General features: G+C 42.1%; 2 protein-coding genes across 8 annotated transcripts in view; one reads left to right on the plus strand and one right to left on the minus strand.

The window, feature by feature from the left end:
• Nucleotides 1-758: 758 nt before the first annotated feature.
• SRP14 (signal recognition particle 14) lies at nt 759-3,818 on the plus strand. The gene is made up of 5 exons (XM_008536343.2): nt 759-882; nt 1,031-1,103; nt 1,590-1,702; nt 2,894-2,926; nt 3,433-3,818. Exons 1-5 carry the CDS (start codon nt 859-861, stop codon nt 3,520-3,522), a joined length of 333 nt encoding a protein of 110 aa, XP_008534565.1. The 5' UTR covers nt 759-858; the 3' UTR covers nt 3,523-3,818.
• A 416-nt stretch (nt 3,819-4,234) lies between these two features.
• EIF2AK4 (eukaryotic translation initiation factor 2 alpha kinase 4) overlaps nt 4,235-16,935 on the minus strand; it is a 96,527-nt gene continuing 83,826 nt past the window's right edge. For 5 of the 7 annotated variants that reach the window (XM_070584259.1, XM_070584252.1, XM_070584242.1 and 2 more), the window contains 7 exons: nt 12,274-12,386; nt 9,266-9,324; nt 8,228-8,325; nt 6,879-6,947; nt 6,312-6,356; nt 5,028-5,146; nt 4,235-4,478 (listed from right to left, as the gene is read on the minus strand). In XM_070584259.1, coding sequence (XP_070440360.1) covers nt 4,421-4,478; nt 5,028-5,146; nt 6,312-6,356; nt 6,879-6,947; nt 8,228-8,325; nt 9,266-9,324; nt 12,274-12,386 — 561 coding nt within the window. In that variant the 3' untranslated portion in view covers nt 4,235-4,420. The remainder of the gene's footprint in view (nt 4,479-5,027; nt 5,147-6,311; nt 6,357-6,878; nt 6,948-8,227; nt 8,326-9,265; nt 9,325-12,273; nt 12,387-16,935) is intronic. The other 2 variants (XR_011529668.1, XR_011529667.1) reach the window with 1 other exon arrangement.

Here is a 16,935-nt window from a genome sequence, read left to right on the forward strand (position 1 = left end):
GAAGCTGTACTTCTTGTTTATTTCCTCCCTACTCCTTTAGCCCAAGTTCCAGAAAACCAGGAACTTAGCTCGTCTTGTATCCTGCTGCATCCCCAGCCCCTGCAACAGTGCCTGGCACAGGCGAACAGGCTCTCAGTAAAAAGCCTTTGCATGATTGAATGTCTGACTTTACAGATGACCTAGAGTTCAAGTTGGCTACTGGCATGGCAGGGCCTCAAACGCAGGTCTCCCCACTGAATCCAGAGGTGAAACTAAGACAGGGCTCCAGTCCCTCTTGCTGGAGGTTCTTTAGGGTCACCCAGGCTGGTCGGAGAAGAAGGAGAGTTCAGAGGGCTGCCATGGGAATGTATAATAATGATCACAATGATAATGAAAAGAACAATAACAGCTAACGCTTATCGAGAACTTTCTATGTGCCAGGCACTGTTCTAGGTGTTTAACATAAATTCATTCACTCTTCGCAACCACACTTAAGTGGATACTGTTATTATCCTCACTTTAAGTTTGAGGAAACTCAGGCACTGTACTCTTCGGTAACGCCTAACATACGGAATATACACAACTATAGGTTTCTATCACATCTTTTTTTCCCGCTCTCTCCCTCCCTCACATTGATTGGGGTGAAAGGATTTCCAGTCGATGAAACGCACCCAGCCCACCGGCCCTCCCGGTCGTTACTGCCGCTGGGCTGGAGGGGGCGTCCCAGAGCGCAGGCGCGGGGCAGGCGGGGAGGGGAGAGGGCAGAGACCGGGATTGGTGGTGAGAGTTCTACTAGCGGAAGTCCCGCCCAGCGTGGGCGGAACTTCCGGCTCGAGCTTCTTGAGGCTGTGCTGACGGAGCGGAGCCGGGGGCGCTGGGATGGTGTTGCTGGAGAGCGAGCAGGTAGGGCGAGCGCCGGCCGGCCGAGGGACGGATGCGGTTTGGGGCTTAGCTCGGGGCCTCTGTCTCCTTGTGTGGGAGGGACTGGGACTTGACGCGGCGCGGCGGGGACTTGGGGCTGCCTAACGGGGCCGGGCTTGCTGTGTTCCAGTTCCTGACGGAGCTGACCAGGCTCTTCCAGAAGTGCCGGCTGTCGGGCAGCGTGTTCATCACCCTGAAGAAGTGTAAGCGGCTGTCGACGCGGCCAGGCCGGGCGACGCTGGAGGCCGAGCGGTGCCCTGGGAGGCACGGGCGGAGCCTGCCCCGCCTCCCGTACCTTCCTGCACCTTGTCCTGGGCACATTCGGGGCAGGGGGACCCGGAGAATATTGGGGATTGTGGCTGGTGCGGCCTCCAGTCCTTAGCCACCCGGGCCGGCTCCGCTTCCAGGGGCCCCAGCGTGTCAGGGCTGTTTTTTGTTAAGGATCCCAAACCCCGCCACCATTAGTCAGATTTCGTCTGCTCCGATATTCTAATGTTCCCGTCGTGGAAGCAGCACGTAGTTTCCCCAGGTTTGGCGCAGCCGTCGGCGATACCGATGAGGCGGTTCGCAGAGTAGAGCCGTGGGGGTGGCTTAGTGTCCTCTTCGGATCCCTTCCCCGCTTCCTGACTTTTCGTGTACCTGCCAACGACGTCTGTGCCTGTGTTCACCGGGATGTGTTTTTCCTGCAGATGACGGTCGAACTAAGCCCATTCCCAGGAAAGGTTCCGTGGAGGGCTTTGAGCCCTCAGACAACAAGTGTCTGTTGAGAGCTACTGATGGGAAGAAGAAGATCAGCACCGTGGTGAGTGGGATTCCTAACACTGCAGCTCTTAACTGAGGATGGGGCCTGTCTGAACCAGGGCTTTTGTTGATGTTTTACATAAAGGCTAGTAAGTGTTTAGCCCCCTCAGCTGCTTTGGGATCAGGGCCTTCTTCTATTACGTTTGAAGTAGAGAACCCAAGCAAAATGAAAATGAAGGCAGAAGTCAAACACACACTTGTTTGTTCTGCTGAAATTTTTGTGGAAATGAAATTTGCATATGGGCCCTTGTTCAGAGAAGCACTCGAAGGAGCAGCTGTCCTAAGTATTTGACTCCTTATGCCCTTACTGTGCTGGGCCTTCAGTGAACAGTTTCTTGGTACCAGATGATGCTTTTACTTGAAGCTGATTATTCCCTTATCTTTGTGTGGTTCACGTAGCCAACATGTAGCTGTACGTTAGGCTTGGTACTTCAGAGGGTATAAACATAGTCAAGAGCCCTAATGTTCCCTTTCAAGGTAGAGGTTGAATATGGCAAAGCAGGACACTCCCTGGGTTCCGAATGCATGTTTCTTTATTCTGCTGGGGCAGAACCAGCCTGTCCTCTGATCACATCAGTATAGGATATTCATGAGAATGTAGACCATAATTAGTCGGTAAGTCTCCCTTTACCAGTTATCTTGAGAGGACTTTACAGTAAAGCAAGCTTATGTGGTTTTTAAAAATAAAGTTGGGTATCATGAAATACAAGAGCCTAAGGAGTTTTCGGAGGTAGGATTTCTCTTGTTGCGGTAGCTTGCATTTTGCTTACATAGGCCCGAGTTATTGGAAGGAGGTTTAAAATAAGACGAGGAGGGAGGAGTTTAAATGTATCTTGCACAAAAGAATAGTACTGAGTCCTTTATGTGTCAGAACCCGGGGAGAACAAGTCAATGGCAAGTGTGTAAGAGATTTCAGCAGAGGTGGAAGCATAGCTGCTTTAGGAGCCCGCCTCCACTCCTTTCCTATCTTGGTGCAATTCTCACGTGGAAAAAAGTGCAGAGCTACTGTGCTTGTTCCTCAGGCCGAGGAAAGTGAAGCAGAAAAATAGTGTATTATGACCCTGGAAATGGGAAGAAGTATTTTAAACATTAGGATGTTGTCTTCATGAGGCTTTTGAGTTATCATCTGGGGTGAGCAGAGGATTCCTATATGGATAATACAGGTGACCTTTTGCTCCCCCTTCTTTTCCAGGTGAGCTCCAAAGAAGTGAATAAGTTTCAGATGGTGAGTTTCTGGTGTTCCCTGTGTCCCCTTTCTCGGGGCAAGAGTCAGCCTAATGTTGAACCCTGGGTTAATATTGATATTTAGGTTCACTGCTCTCCTCTGACGTTTTACCAATATTTTACAAGTAAAAGCTGCCGGGCTATGAATTTTTACTTTCAACACTGGTATTGTGTTCCTTTTTAGTTCTGTAGCTAGATTTTATATCTTAGGCTTCACATATGCTCTGCCTATCATAGAGGTGAACAAGAAGTTGCCTGCAGTTTTCCCTTTTTGCTTAAAAAAAAAAGTTAAAAATGTGCAACTCACTGTGGGTGAGTGTTGCAGAAGCTGCTATAACGTGAATTTTCCTCTTACACCATTTTCCTTAAGACACAAGTGTCCGTGGTGTTCTCTGCTTTCTCAGGTAGGCTTTCGGATTTGGCTATCCTAAATCCATGATGGAAATGGGGCAGCTGCTCCAGCAGTTTGCACCGCTTCCCACTAAGCCCGTGCTCTGTGTGTTTTAGGCTTATTCAAACCTCTTAAGAGCCAACATGGACGGGCTGAAGAAGAGGGACAAAAAGAGCAAGAGTAAGAAGAGCAAAGCAGCACAGTGACGGGCACCAGATCTCCTGCTTTCACCCACTGGCCACTGAATTGCTATTTTTCTTTTGCTTTTTTTACTTTTGGCCACAAAGCTAGGTTTCTGGTTCTCCTACCAATAACTGTTTTCATGTGAGATTAGGGTTATTTTGGATGGAAGAAGGGCTGCAGTGTTTACAGGGAGTTGTAAGAAGCCAGTTTATTTTAGATCTGGCTAATTGTGTTGCCTGGTTGTATGTTCCTTGTTTATAAAGTCAATGTGGCCACCTGTGTGAAGAGCAATGTTTCATTAAACCTGTATTTATCAGCACTGACCATCTCTCATTCATTCCTTTTCCCACCCCTTATTAATAGTCTCTGACAATAACTACTCATTCTTGAATGATGTGATTATGAATAGGCTTTAGCCATTATCTTCTAGGTTACTGGAATTGAAACCTGACATTTTTGTTAAAAGTTGTGTTATCTCATGGTATTCTTCCCAACTGGCAGTATAAATTTGTCATCATAGTTCCTTTAGCAAATTTGAGTTCTCATAACTAAATGAGAGTTACTTAACCATCTTAGGATAAGCATATTACAAAATCATCAAGAATAAAGATTCCAAATATTTCTTTATGCCCTTTAGTTTGGACATTTTCATGTGCTTAATTCGGGCTAAGGAAAAAATGTTCTAGCTCCACAAAACCTTTAGTGTAAATCTATTTGCAACCGAAAAGCAGCAGATATATGAAAACATTTATTATATTCAAAAAGATAAATTTATAATATATTACACATGAAAAACTTACAAAGCTCAACTTTGTAGGACAGCTTCTTAGATGTAAAGTCAATTTAAATTACAATGACTGTACAAAATTTTATAGTATAACCTCCTGTCTGTCTGAACAATGTAACGACTGTTCTTTAGGCTTAAAATAAGATTCTGTAGTAGTCATCTCTGTAGCTATAGAGGAATAGCACAGACACCCTGCAAAAGAATAGACAAGGTAAGATCATATAATGGTGAAGAACAGAGTTAGTTAATAAAAAACTATTTTTAGAACACTTAACTATAGGAGTTTTGTAAGATGGAAGGCTAGCTCTAAAAAATGACGTAAGTTTTACAGAAGCTATGACTGGCAATGGTCTGCAGTATCAGGTCTCACACAAGGAGACCACTGTTTGCCTCACAGGCTGTGTTGTGGCCTTTTAAGCAGATCATAACATGAATGACTGGCATTCTGACGTGAGGACATAAAGCAAAGTAGTCACAGCTGTTTTCTTTCATGTAAACACATTTCTAGGAGTTACCTGGGTGAATAAAATTATAAGGGGGACAGCTACTCCTAGGACTGCTGTGTCTTGTTACTGACAAGATCATGACTGTGGTTCACAGCCCTGAGCAAGATTTACTGGTTATCAGTTGCAGTTCTAACACAGCAGCTTATCAGCCATGAAATCTCAACAAGACAATAAAATGTATCACTTAAAAACCCCTCCTTGAGTTGAAACCTGTGCTGCCTAAGTGATAACTTACTTTTTTTCTACTTTGATGTTATAAATTTCATCACAGACTAACTTGAGGTATCTTTGCTTTGGCAGGCGTGACAGCAGCTGCTTCACAGTTGTGTTAAAAGCCTGTTCATCAGCATCCCACTAGGAAAAAATAGATAAGACTTAACAGCAGGTACTAGGGTTTATTAACTGGCTTTTTCTGGGTCACTAATGAAATGCCACTGCCATTCCCCTCTGTAAGTATGCTTAAGAGACCAGTTCTCGGGAGACAGTAGAAATGGTGGGAGACTGCTGGGGTTCTTCCTTTGAAGCATCGATTTTCTTTATCTCAAGACTACCTGAGAGCCTGATCAACGATGCTGCAGCCCCAGTGTGCCAATGTGACCTTAGACCTGGTATTTCTGCCTGCTGTTTGCTCTGTAGAACAGAGATACCACCTCTGATGTGCATCCATTTGAGTCGATCATAAAGCGGTAAATTGCCAGGATAGTGGTAAATACTTATTTATGAGACAACAACAGAAAATGTAGTATGAAATGTTAGTTCTGGGGCAAAGTTCATTTTTCATCTAATTTATTCTGTGACTAAACACTGGAGAGACAAAAAAGTATTCTTTGATGTGATGTTGCAAAAATCACCTGTATAATTCAAATTTTAAAAAGTTCTTATTAGGCTATTTGATAATAAGGGTATGTACCCATTAAAAAAGGCATGTAAAAGAGGACCTAAATTAATTTAATTTTTACAAAAAGATCTTCCATATAGTTCTGGTTCTACAGATGAGCTTCCCTAGTTGGAATGAAGGTTTGAGACAGCACAGTATAGTGGTTCAGAACACACATCCCACTATTCTGCCTAGGCTCAAATCCTGGCCCTGCTACTTACTAGTTGGGTGACCTTGAGTAAGATATTTAACTTCTGCTTCCGTTCTCTGTAAAGTGTAAAATGCTTCCATTTATCTCTAAAATGGGGATAATAATGGTACCTGCCTCTTAGGGTTATTATGATTAACCATACTTAGAACAAGACCCGCCAGAGCCTGACATGCAGTAAAAGCACTAGGTGTTTGTTAAATAAGATGATCTCTGAAATTTAAAAGAAAGTCACTAGAAAAGTATGACTCCCTCAAAATCTGATTTAGTAATATATACGTCACATAAAAGGAACAATGTTACTAACTTCCTGGAACTGCCAGAAAAATACCTAGTATTACTAAGAAAAGCCATTTTTAATTTTCTTTTGGCAAATTAAGAACAAAGCTTTGGGATTTCAAAGGCCACAGTGCAGAAGAGTTCATCTTGCTTACCTCTAATGATAAAAACTGTAAGATTGTTTCTTTGGGTAGATCCACCTGTCGATACACAAAGATGTATGTTATCTGTCTGGGAACCCTGGGCAGCACAGACTGACTGGTGACTGGTGTCATTGGATGGAGCAACGTGAACAGGGCTGGCAGGCTCTGGGATGCTGCTGTGCTATAGAGCAGACTTGGTGAACGTGCAGTGGTAAGATCTCAGCCCTGGCGAACCAATGCTCCGGTCCCCACACCTTATATCCCGAAAGTTTGACACTGTTACCTGCACTCAGGTAGGCTTAGTGAGGCAAAGGAGGCCTGAAACATTTAGAAAAATGATGATTTTCATTTTCACTGCCCCACCCCCATCCTTCAGAGGCAGAAAGTAGGAGAAACAAACAAAACCTTCAGTTTTCTCCCCAGTTCTTTACAGATTTATGTTACATGTGCTTCCCATCAGTGATAACAGGCCTGCATCCCAGTGCTGCCTCACTGAGCAAAAAAGCCCTGACTGCTGAGGAAACTACTTGGACAGTATGGACAGAACCCCTCCTCACAATGTTGAAGAAAGTGACTTACGGCCAAAATTTCAATTTCACTGCTTTTCTGATGTAAGTTGGCAAGGGACGTCTGAAGCCGGGTTTGTACCTAGCAAGAAGAAAACATGTCTGAATTCAGAATCTGTCAAAGCAAGTCATCTTTCTTGCCATGTTATTTCCTGGAATAGGAATCACAGGTGACAAACCAAAGCCCAGATGGGATACCAAATACTCTCTAAGGACTTGCCCTTAATCCACCTCAGGAGGATAAGCGTCTAGCCTGTTATGATCTCAAGGGAAATGAGATTTTAAAGCCTATCTTGATCATTTTTTAATAATCCCCCTAGTTGCTTATTTCTTTATAATTTTGAAATGACACCTAATAAAAGCTCAGTGCAGAAAGAGTGCATGTGGAAGTAGGGAGATTTTAGTATTAAGCTAAATTTGGAAAAAGAGGAAGGTGACAGCAATGAGAACATGGAACTGAATTATGGTAGCTGAAGAAAACAGTAGAAAGATGTGAAAAATGAGTTGCCACTCAACATCCTGAGAAACAGCTAGAAGAGCTCACAGAAATGAGGTCCCTGATCTTTTGTATTTCAGTCTAATTACATTTCTAAATAATAACTGCTGTTGAAAACTCACCCTCTTCCCATGCGAGGCCAGTGTCCTGACCGTGCTCATGAGCACTGTACGCTTCTCCTACTGTCCCTCCCATTTGGAATACCCTCATCTTTCCTCCTGGCCTATTTACATCCTTCAGGGATCACCTTCGCGCAGCCTTTCTGGATCGTCCACGCAAATGCTATCTCTGTCTCTCTCATGTGTCTGCAGCAAACTCCAACACTCACCTTCAATTCATTTACTTCAGCCTTTTTTTATTTTCTTCTACCGTTCTCCGACTATATAATGCATATGTTTCTAAGGTTATAAACTCTCTGAGGGTTGGGGCCACGTCCTATATCCTGTATCTTTTATATTTTACATGGCACTTAGCACAGAATCAGGCATATGGCAGATACCAAAGACATGTATGCAATGAGAAACCTGCCTCAAGTGTGTGCTAGGATCTCCTGCTGTGTTATTTAAAACAAGACCAACAACCCCCATCTGCCATTAGAGCCAGCTCGGAAAGTTTGTGTTTAGATCAGTGAGTCTGACGACAGCTGCTTCTAGGCACCAGCAGTACACAGCGACGCCTCTGGAGGACAGATGGGGCAGAATCCTGGCACCAGAGAGATGCTTTGTGCTGATGAGATTTTCAGAAGCCACCATGTTAGGGAAGGGGGAAGAAAAATATTTCCAGGAAACTCTATGGTTCTTATTTTCCCTTCCTGTTGGTTTCCTCCTTTGTAGTTCACTTTGGAAAGCCGAGGCAGCTCTGTGTACCTGAGTTTCATACCGCCTCCTAGTGCTGGCTGACAGCTTCTCTGGGGCTATCACACTCACAATGGGAACAACTGCTGCTCCGTGGATTTCAAACAAACCTGAAACAAAGAGAGTTTCAGAATTTATGGCCTGATTTGGTCCCACTTTCCATAATACACCACAGAGAAATGGCAGAGGGTTAGTAGAATCCAGTCTGGTGTGATCGAAGGGCTAGGTTATGTCTGGGCCTTGTTTTCTCTCTGCAGCCGCCGGCACTTGCCCAAGAAGAGCCTGAACCCCAAACACCCAGAACTTCTGAGCTTCTGTCAAGACCCCCAGCCTTCTCCCCTCAGGTGGGAGTGGGCGTGGGGCCAACAAAGGCATAGGGAGGTAACAGGAGTCACCAAAAACTCATGAGCCTAAGAAAATCAAACTTAATATCCCAAATGCTAATACTTCTTTAAATTCCTCAAAGTATTTGAAATCTAATGGTGGTGGCACAAAGTTAGTGTTAAGAGAAATGAACCAAAAAGAGCCAATTCTGTTAAAAGCCCAATATGTCTTCTCGTGGATTTAACTGGGACACTTTTTTTTCAGTAAGGTTGACAGATGTGATGAAACTAAAGGCCTAACCGTCACCACTGTCCCCACCTGGCTTTCATGAAAACAAAATGTACACAGTGTCTTTTTCCAAGGGATTTCAAAATACTTTTCTTTAAGCTTCTGCATGGGGGAAATTTCCAGGAAAATTATCTACATTTAATCTGTACAATACACTCAGTTGAAGGAAGATTAAATCACTTGTAAAAATGAGACTGTAAGACAGAGATATACCAGAGTCAGATGGGTCACTCAACTCCCAGTTGTTTTATCATTTTCTAGGATGTGAGTGTCAAAGCACAGCAATAAATTCCATTTGGTACAATTTACTGTAAATGTTACTTTAAAAATATATTTCTAATGCAACAAGGAGTTAGCCACAGTCATAAGTGCTTAGAGCAAACACACATAAGTAACACATGAGCATTATGATGTTCAACTGATAATTAGTAATTATACCTGAAGCATTAGAAAATGACCCCTTCAGATTTTGCACTGCAAGATTATCGGAAGCTTCTCTAAAAACAAGCAAACAAAAACAATTAGAAAACAGTCAAGAAGGCAAAAGCAACACAGATAACTTACAGTGAGCTACACTTACAGTAAGCTGTTTTTTCTATTAAATATGAAAATATTCAATAAATCGTGGTGATTAGTGGAAGAAAAACAAAAACAAAAAATTTGCACTTAATTATGCTTTTGGTCAAGAGCAAGTAAAAATTTATAAAGGATGTTATTTTGAATTCACAAATGCCTAAAGACAACATTCTGACGACTTCAGCTGGGTCTGAAACCTGGCTCCACACAAGCAGCTCATTTCAGTGCCCTGTAATGGGCGTTCTTCCCACTCCCCTCACAATGCAAGGAAACATTAGCAATGGCGTGCCCCGCCTTCACGATGGCAGCAACTTGGCGAGCACCCACAGGAGAACATTTGGTAAATAAGGATATTCTTTCAAAAGCTGTGAATGGCTGTTCTTTCAAAGACTGTGAATTAATTTATAGGCTTTGAGAGACACAATAGCACTCTATCTTGGGAAAACAGGGAAATATTCACATGGAGGAAAGATTTTAAGTCTTTCCCTGCTAAAACTAAGTCCCATCTGGCCTTATAGTGAACTAATAATGTTCGCCTGTACTCACTATTAATTAGTTGACTATTTTTTGTCTTCTCTTCTGAACCTCTGTCTTTGATTTGGATCTGTCACTCTAACATTAATACCCGGTGACTTCAAGAACACTACAGTCACATGTCACTTAATGACAGGGATACATTCTGAGAAATGTCGTTAGGCAGTGTCATCTTATGCGAACATCATAGAGTGCACTTACACAAACCTAGACGGCATAGCCTACTACACACCTAGGCTGTATGGTACTAATCTTATGGGACCACTGTCACGTATGCAGTCCATCATTGACCAAAACATCGTTATGTGCCACATGACTGTACATTCCCTAAGAAAAAGCCTGATAGTGAATTTATTCAAGGTAGGTGCAGGGGCCGGCCCGGTGGCTCAGCAGGTAAGTGCACACGTTCCGCTTCGGGTGGCCCGGGGTTCGCCGGTTCGGATCTCGGGTGTGAACATGGCACCACTTGGCAAGCCATGCTGTGGTAGGCGTCCCATGTATAAAGTAGAGGAAGATGGGCACAGATGTTACCTCAGGGCCAGTCTTCCTCAGTAAAAAGAGGAGGATTGGGAGCAGATATTAGCTCAGGGCTGATCTTCCTCAAAAAAAAAAAAAAAGGTGCAGATGGGAAGGGGCTGGGCAAGGAGAAGGGAGCAAGAACATTTATTTTATGTAAGCCAGGATTCCTCAGTCTTGGCACTAATGATATTTCAGAGCAAATACTTCTTTAGTGGGGGTGGGTGTGGAGTCAGTCCTGTGCATTGTAGGATGTTTAGCAGCATTCCTGGTCTCTACTAGATACCAGAACACACTCTGAGTTGTGACAAGCAACAAGGTCTGAGCATTGCCAAATGTCCCCTGGAGAACAAAAGTGCTGCTGGTTGAGAATCACTGATGAAAGCCAAAAACAACAGAGTATTGTATTTTCTAATTATGAGCATATATACAAGAGTTGCAAATATATAGAAATGCTTAAAGAAAATCAAGATCCCTTATAATCCCACTAACCAGAAGTAACCACAACTTAAAATGTGGTACATCATTCCAGACGTTTTTCTATGCGTAGGCTGTGTATTTTGGTTGAAACAAATGGGATCATACCATACATCCTATTTGTTGACATCTTTCCATGTCAATAAACTCAGTTTTACTAGAATCATCATTTTTAAAGGCTGCCAGTAATTCACTATTTACCATAATTCAAACAATCTTCTACCAATGACTTGTAATATTATAAGGGAGAGATTCTCAAAATGTGGTTCACGGACCTCTGGAGGTCCCTGAGATCCTTTCACAGGGGGTCTGCAAGGTCAAAACTATTTTCATGATAATCCCAAGACGTTAATTATCCTCTTTTACTCTCCTCCACTCAGAAATGTGCAATGGAATTTTCCAGAGACTACACGACGTCTGATATCACAAAGGAGTGTATGCAGAAGCAGATATGATGATCTAGTTTCTTCTATTAAAGGCATTAAAGAGATTACAAAACTATAAATGATATATTAATAATATCTGCAAAAATGTGAAACAATGCCGCTCTTACTAAATTTATTTTGTTTTGAAAAATAGGTATTTTTGAATAAAAAGATTTTATTTAGGTTAGTATGAAATGGGTTTATTATTGTTATTTTAAAATAGGTATTTTTAAAATGTTTGTTTTAATTTCTAACAAATTATTGATAGATATAACCCGTATAAACAAAGCTCTTTGGCTCTTTGGGGTCCTCAAATAGTTTTTAAGAGTGTAAAGGGATTCTGAGACCAAAAAGTTTGAGAACTGCTGTTATAAACAGTGCCTTGATAGACATCTTCGTACATATCCCCATGGAATAATTTTCCTATAAATTCCTGAAAGTGGAATTGCCTGGTCATTTTTCTTTTTTTTTAGTTTTAAGGCTTTTTAACTTACTTTGTTAAACTCCTACTGAGAGAGCTGAACCAATCTACATTCCCATCACGAGTATATGAGATCTTTTCCCAGAACACATTGTATCTTTCAAATACGTTGACAAAATATTACTGAAATTTGCTCATTAACAGACCAAGTAAGATAATGGCAGACACATTTTGGCTCCTGAGGCCTTTCAAAATGATAAAATAGTCTTTGACATGTTATGAAGAACAAACTTTGAAAGTGAGAGATGATTAGTCTTATATAGGAGGTCAGATAATTAAACTGCTGAGTTATTCAGAAGGAATAGAATGAATCATTAAAAGTTATCCTGCCCTATCTTTATTTCCCAAAAGGATCAAATTGACTTTTAAAATAACTGTACCTAACTTCTATAGAGATAGTCGAAGCTGGTTTTCTGGGCTATCGTTTACTAAGTTACCTGATGGTCTTTTCATCGCTGACTTTAGTTCTCAGTTTCTGCAGAACATGATCCACAAGATCAGACTCCAGCACGCGTTTCTCTGTTTGCCTTTCCTTCTCAAAAGACTTCACCTTAAAAAGAACAAAACAGATCTATCATTTGGAGGTTTCTGTCGGAGTACCACAGTAAGACTACTAAACCAACTATTTAGGTCAGCAATTCTCAACCGGGGCAATTTTGCTCCTCATGGGACGGTTGGCAATGCCTGGAGACATTTTTGATTGTGACAACTGTGGAGGGTGCTACTGGCATCCAGTGGGTAGAGGCCAGGGATGCTACTAAACATCCTACGATGCACAGGACAGCCCCTACAACAGAATTAACTGGCCCAAAATATCAAAGCGCTTCTGTTGAGAAATCCTGTTCTAGACTAGAATATGGATGATAGAATTAAAAAAAAAAGCCAAGATGAACCAGCTCCTATTCCATTTGATTCTTTCACATATTCTTCCCCTTGCACATCCTCTGGTCAGCTGCCAAGGTTTCTATACCTCTCCCCTCTCCTCTCCAAACCCAAGTCCTGTCACCCCACTTTCATGGTACCTTTTGTCTTCATTCCAATAACCAGCACCCAACCTGGGCTGGGGATAGCTGGATATTCTTCACACAGCTATCCCTGTCTTCAATTTCCCTTCACTCCATTCCATGCTACACTTCCCTGCAGATTCATTTTTCCTCAAATACAACTCTGATGATGTCCCCTTCTGTCCAAACATACATGAGCTCCCCATTAGCTGCTAAAGAAAGTCCAAATTGCTTGGCTGGGCATCTTGGCTCTGCGTGCTCTAGTGAGAACCATTCTCTCCTGCTGAGGTGCCCTTCTTTACAATCCTGCTTCACCCAAAATAGACTATTCAGGATAATACCTGGGTAGTTCTCTGCTGGCCTGCCTCTATCTTTTGGACAATTTACTGAAAAACCATCACCATTGCTATTCTTTCTGCTTAAAAGGCCCTTTCGGCATACACTCATATCCTGCCCACCCATGAGGGTCCAGCAGAAATCCCACCCCCACCTGAAGACTTCCTGCTCCTTCTGCAGTAATCTCCCAGGCCAAGGAACCCTCAGAGAACTGTCTCTGCAGGACTCTCATGCCATTTAGCATTTTCTAGCTCATAATCAGGTACAAATGTCTTATGTTCCTTACCAGATTACAGGATCTGTGGCAGCAGGGCCTGTGGCTTAAATGTGTCTCTATCCTTCATGGCCTTAAATTCAATCCCTCTCACACTGATTGCTTAAAAGGCACTTGCTGAATGGATGAACGAAGTAATGTCTCATCCTTCAAACATGAAGGTGATGCTATTGACCCACCATTAACAGAGGCAGAAGCAACATTCAAAAGAACTGGACAGGCAAGAATGATGTACTGAAATGAACAAGATCACATTTGCAGAGATAAATTTAAAGTCGTGTAATTAAAGTCCTCATTGTAGAAGGCCGGCCAGACAGGACGATAACTCTGAAAAGCCCAACGGGTTTTAGTTGATGGTAAATTCAGTATGAGCCAAGAGAACCACCTGATTGCTAAGAATTAGTTCATTTGCAGGCTGTATTAGGAGAATTGTGGGGTCTGGATGGAGGGAGCTCAGAGAACCTTCCCATTTAGTTAGAGCGTTCTGCAGAATTCTAGTATCACATTTAAAGACAGACACTGACAAAGTTAAGTGTCTAGAGGAGGTTAACTAGGAGGGTCAAGGATCTGGAAACCATGTGATGAGGAATAGCTTAAATAACTGGAATGTTTAGGCTAGAAAAGAGGACACGTGAAGTGGTATAGCAGCTGTCTCCTAAAATCTATTTGAAGGTAGTTGAGAGAACGAGGAAGAATTAGACTTGTTATCTTGATTATGCCAGAGGGAAGAACTAGGAACAGTGAGTTAAGTTTTGGGAAGCAGATTCTGATTCAAGTTTTCAAAATTTGCTAATCATTCTAGCAGTGTGTTATGACACTGGAATTATCCAGCAGAGGTGAGATGGTCATTTCTTGGTAATATTTCAGGAGTAATCACTGCTCTGGAAGAGGCTTGATTAGTGGAACTCAGGGTCATTTACGTTTTTGTTTTTTGTTTTTTTTGGTGAGGAAGATTGTCCCTGAGCCAATCTCCCTCTATTTTGTATGTAGGATGCTGCCACAGCATAGCTTGACAAGCGGTGTTTAGGTCTGTGCCTGGCATCCGAACCTGTGAACCCTGGACTGCTGAAGCAGGATGCGTGAACTTAACCACTACACCATTGGGCCGGCCCCTCATTTATGCCTTTGTGACTAACAAGAAGACTAGTAGTGGTGACTTCCAAATCTGCCCATGAAGGATTAACTACTACAAGAATTGTCCTCCTGCCTTAAACAAACAGAAAACCAGACAGAACATATAAACGATGGTTTTCAGACATTGGACAACAACCAGTGGAGCACTATGATTCCTGAGAGAAGGGAAACAAAGTGAGTCTACAAGTGCCCCAGGACGCTGTGCTGAGGAAGTCTGCAGACTGCAGTGCAGGGCAGGGGAACCCAAACAGAGACCAGGAGTCTTGCTGAGCTGGGGAGACAGACTGGAGTTTAGGTAAGCCATGTTAGCTAGAAACTTTGGGGCAGAGGACTGAAGAGGAGAGCTATATACTCAGAGAAAGATAGATTTCTGAAGCTCTGCAGAGGAGTCCACTCACATCTTTGGCAGAGAACTGATCTGTGCGTGGGTGAGAGGAAACTATCCAAGGCTGGGGAAACAGCCACTAGAAATGAGCGGGCATAATAATTTCTGGAACTCACAGGGCTGGGAATAGTTCTCGTTCTTACCCGAGTAGAGAGACCTCATAATACACAAGGCAGAATCCTTCAAAGGAAACTGCCTTAGAAATGGGGCTAAATTAGGCCTAGACTAAAAGCTGCCCTGGACCTGCCCTAACAAAGCTTAAAACAAAGCCTGGAAACGATCAAACAGAATACAGTCATGCGCTGCATAATGATGTTTCGGTCAACAACAGACCGCATGTAAGACTTTGGTCCCATAAGATCAGTACCACATAGCCTAGGTGTGTAGTAGGCTATGCCATTTAGGTTTTTGTAAGTACACTCTGATGGTTGCACAACAACATAATCGCCTAATGATGCATTTCTCAGGATGTATCCCTGTCGTTAAGTGATGCACGACTGTACAAGGATCTTAACTGCATCCCAGAAAAAAGCCCAACAGTATTTATAGAAACATAAGAAAATCTAGCATCCAAAAATGTAAAATTCATAATGTCCAACAACCAATCAAACATTATTAGGCATGCCAAGTGGTAGGAAAATACGACTGATAACCAGGAAACATCAACAGATAAAAACAAACCCAGAATGATGGAATTAGTAGACAAGTACCTTAAAACAACTATTACAAATCTTATAAAGAATGTGAAAGAAACAAGAACCATGATGAGAAAAATGGAAGACTAACGTAACTTGTATAGATGAAAAAAATGTGATATCTGAAATAAGAAATGCAGTGAATGGGATTAAGAGCATATTAGATATTGCAGAAAAGATCAGTGACTGACCCAGAATAAAGCAGAGAGGGGGGGCCAGCCCCGTGGCACAATGGTTAAGTTCTCACGTTCTGCTTCTCGGCGGCCCGGGGTTCGCTGGTTCGGATCCCAAGTGCGGATATGGCACCACTTGGCAAAATGCCATGCTGTGGTAGGTATCCCATGTATAAAGTAGAGGAAGATGGGCATGGATGTTAGCTCAGGGCCAGTCTTCCTCAGAAAAAAAGAGGAGGATTGGCAGTAGTTAGCCCAGGGCTAATCTTCCTCAAAAACAAAAAAAAACAGAGAAAGGTGGAAGAAAACAGAACAAAACAAAAAGAGAGAGTCAATAAGCTGTGAGGCAATATCAAATGATTAACATACTATAATTAGGGTCACAGAAGGAAAAGGCAGAGACAGAAAAATATTTGAAAAAATGTTGGAAAATTTTCCAAATTTGATGAGTATTATAAATTTACAAATCAAAGAAGCCCCATGAATCCCAAATATTAGAAACTAAAGAATACCTCACTAAAGCACATATTTGAATCGCAGAAAACCAGTGATGAAGGAAAATCTTAAATGCTGCCGGAAAATTAAAAAAGATACATTACATACAGAGGATCAAAGCAGACTTTTTAACAGAAACTATAGGTCAGAAGACAATGAAACACATCTTCAATGCGCAAAAAGAAGAAAAATGTAAATATTGACTTCTATACCTAGCAAAAATAACTTTCAAAAATGAAATGAAATGAAGACTTTTTCACACAAATAACAGCTGAGAGAATTCATCACCAGCAGACCTGCACTAACTTAGGCAGAAGGGAAATGAAATCAGAATGCTATCACAAAGAAATAAACAGTTCCAGAAATGGCAAATATATGGATAAAAATAAAAGACACTTCCCTCCTTATTTATAAACCTCTTTAAAAGATAACTGACTAATTAAAACCCAAATATTAACAATGTATTGTTTGGCAACAATAGTGCAAAGGATGAGAGAGGAGAAATGGAAGCATTCTTTGTTAAGGTTCTTACACTATATGTGAAGGCATACCATATTTTTTGAAGGGAGATTGTAGTAAGTTAAAGATGTATACTATAAACCC

Source organism: Equus przewalskii, chromosome 1 (genome assembly GCF_037783145.1).
Source record: "Equus przewalskii isolate Varuska chromosome 1, EquPr2, whole genome shotgun sequence".
NCBI classification, from domain to species: Eukaryota; Metazoa; Chordata; class Mammalia; order Perissodactyla; family Equidae; genus Equus; species Equus przewalskii.

Bases quoted from the DNA above. Each gene is read 5' to 3' on its own strand.
- SRP14 (XM_008536343.2), top strand. From the start codon at position 859: ATGGTGTTGCTGGAGAGCGAGCAG. The intron at 883-1,030 runs GTAGGGCGAGCG...GCTGTGTTCCAG, and splicing joins TGTTGCTGGAGAGCGAGCAG to TTCCTGACGGAGCTGACCAG. The intron at 2,927-3,432 runs GTGAGTTTCTGG...TGTGTGTTTTAG, and splicing joins AAGTGAATAAGTTTCAGATG to GCTTATTCAAACCTCTTAAG.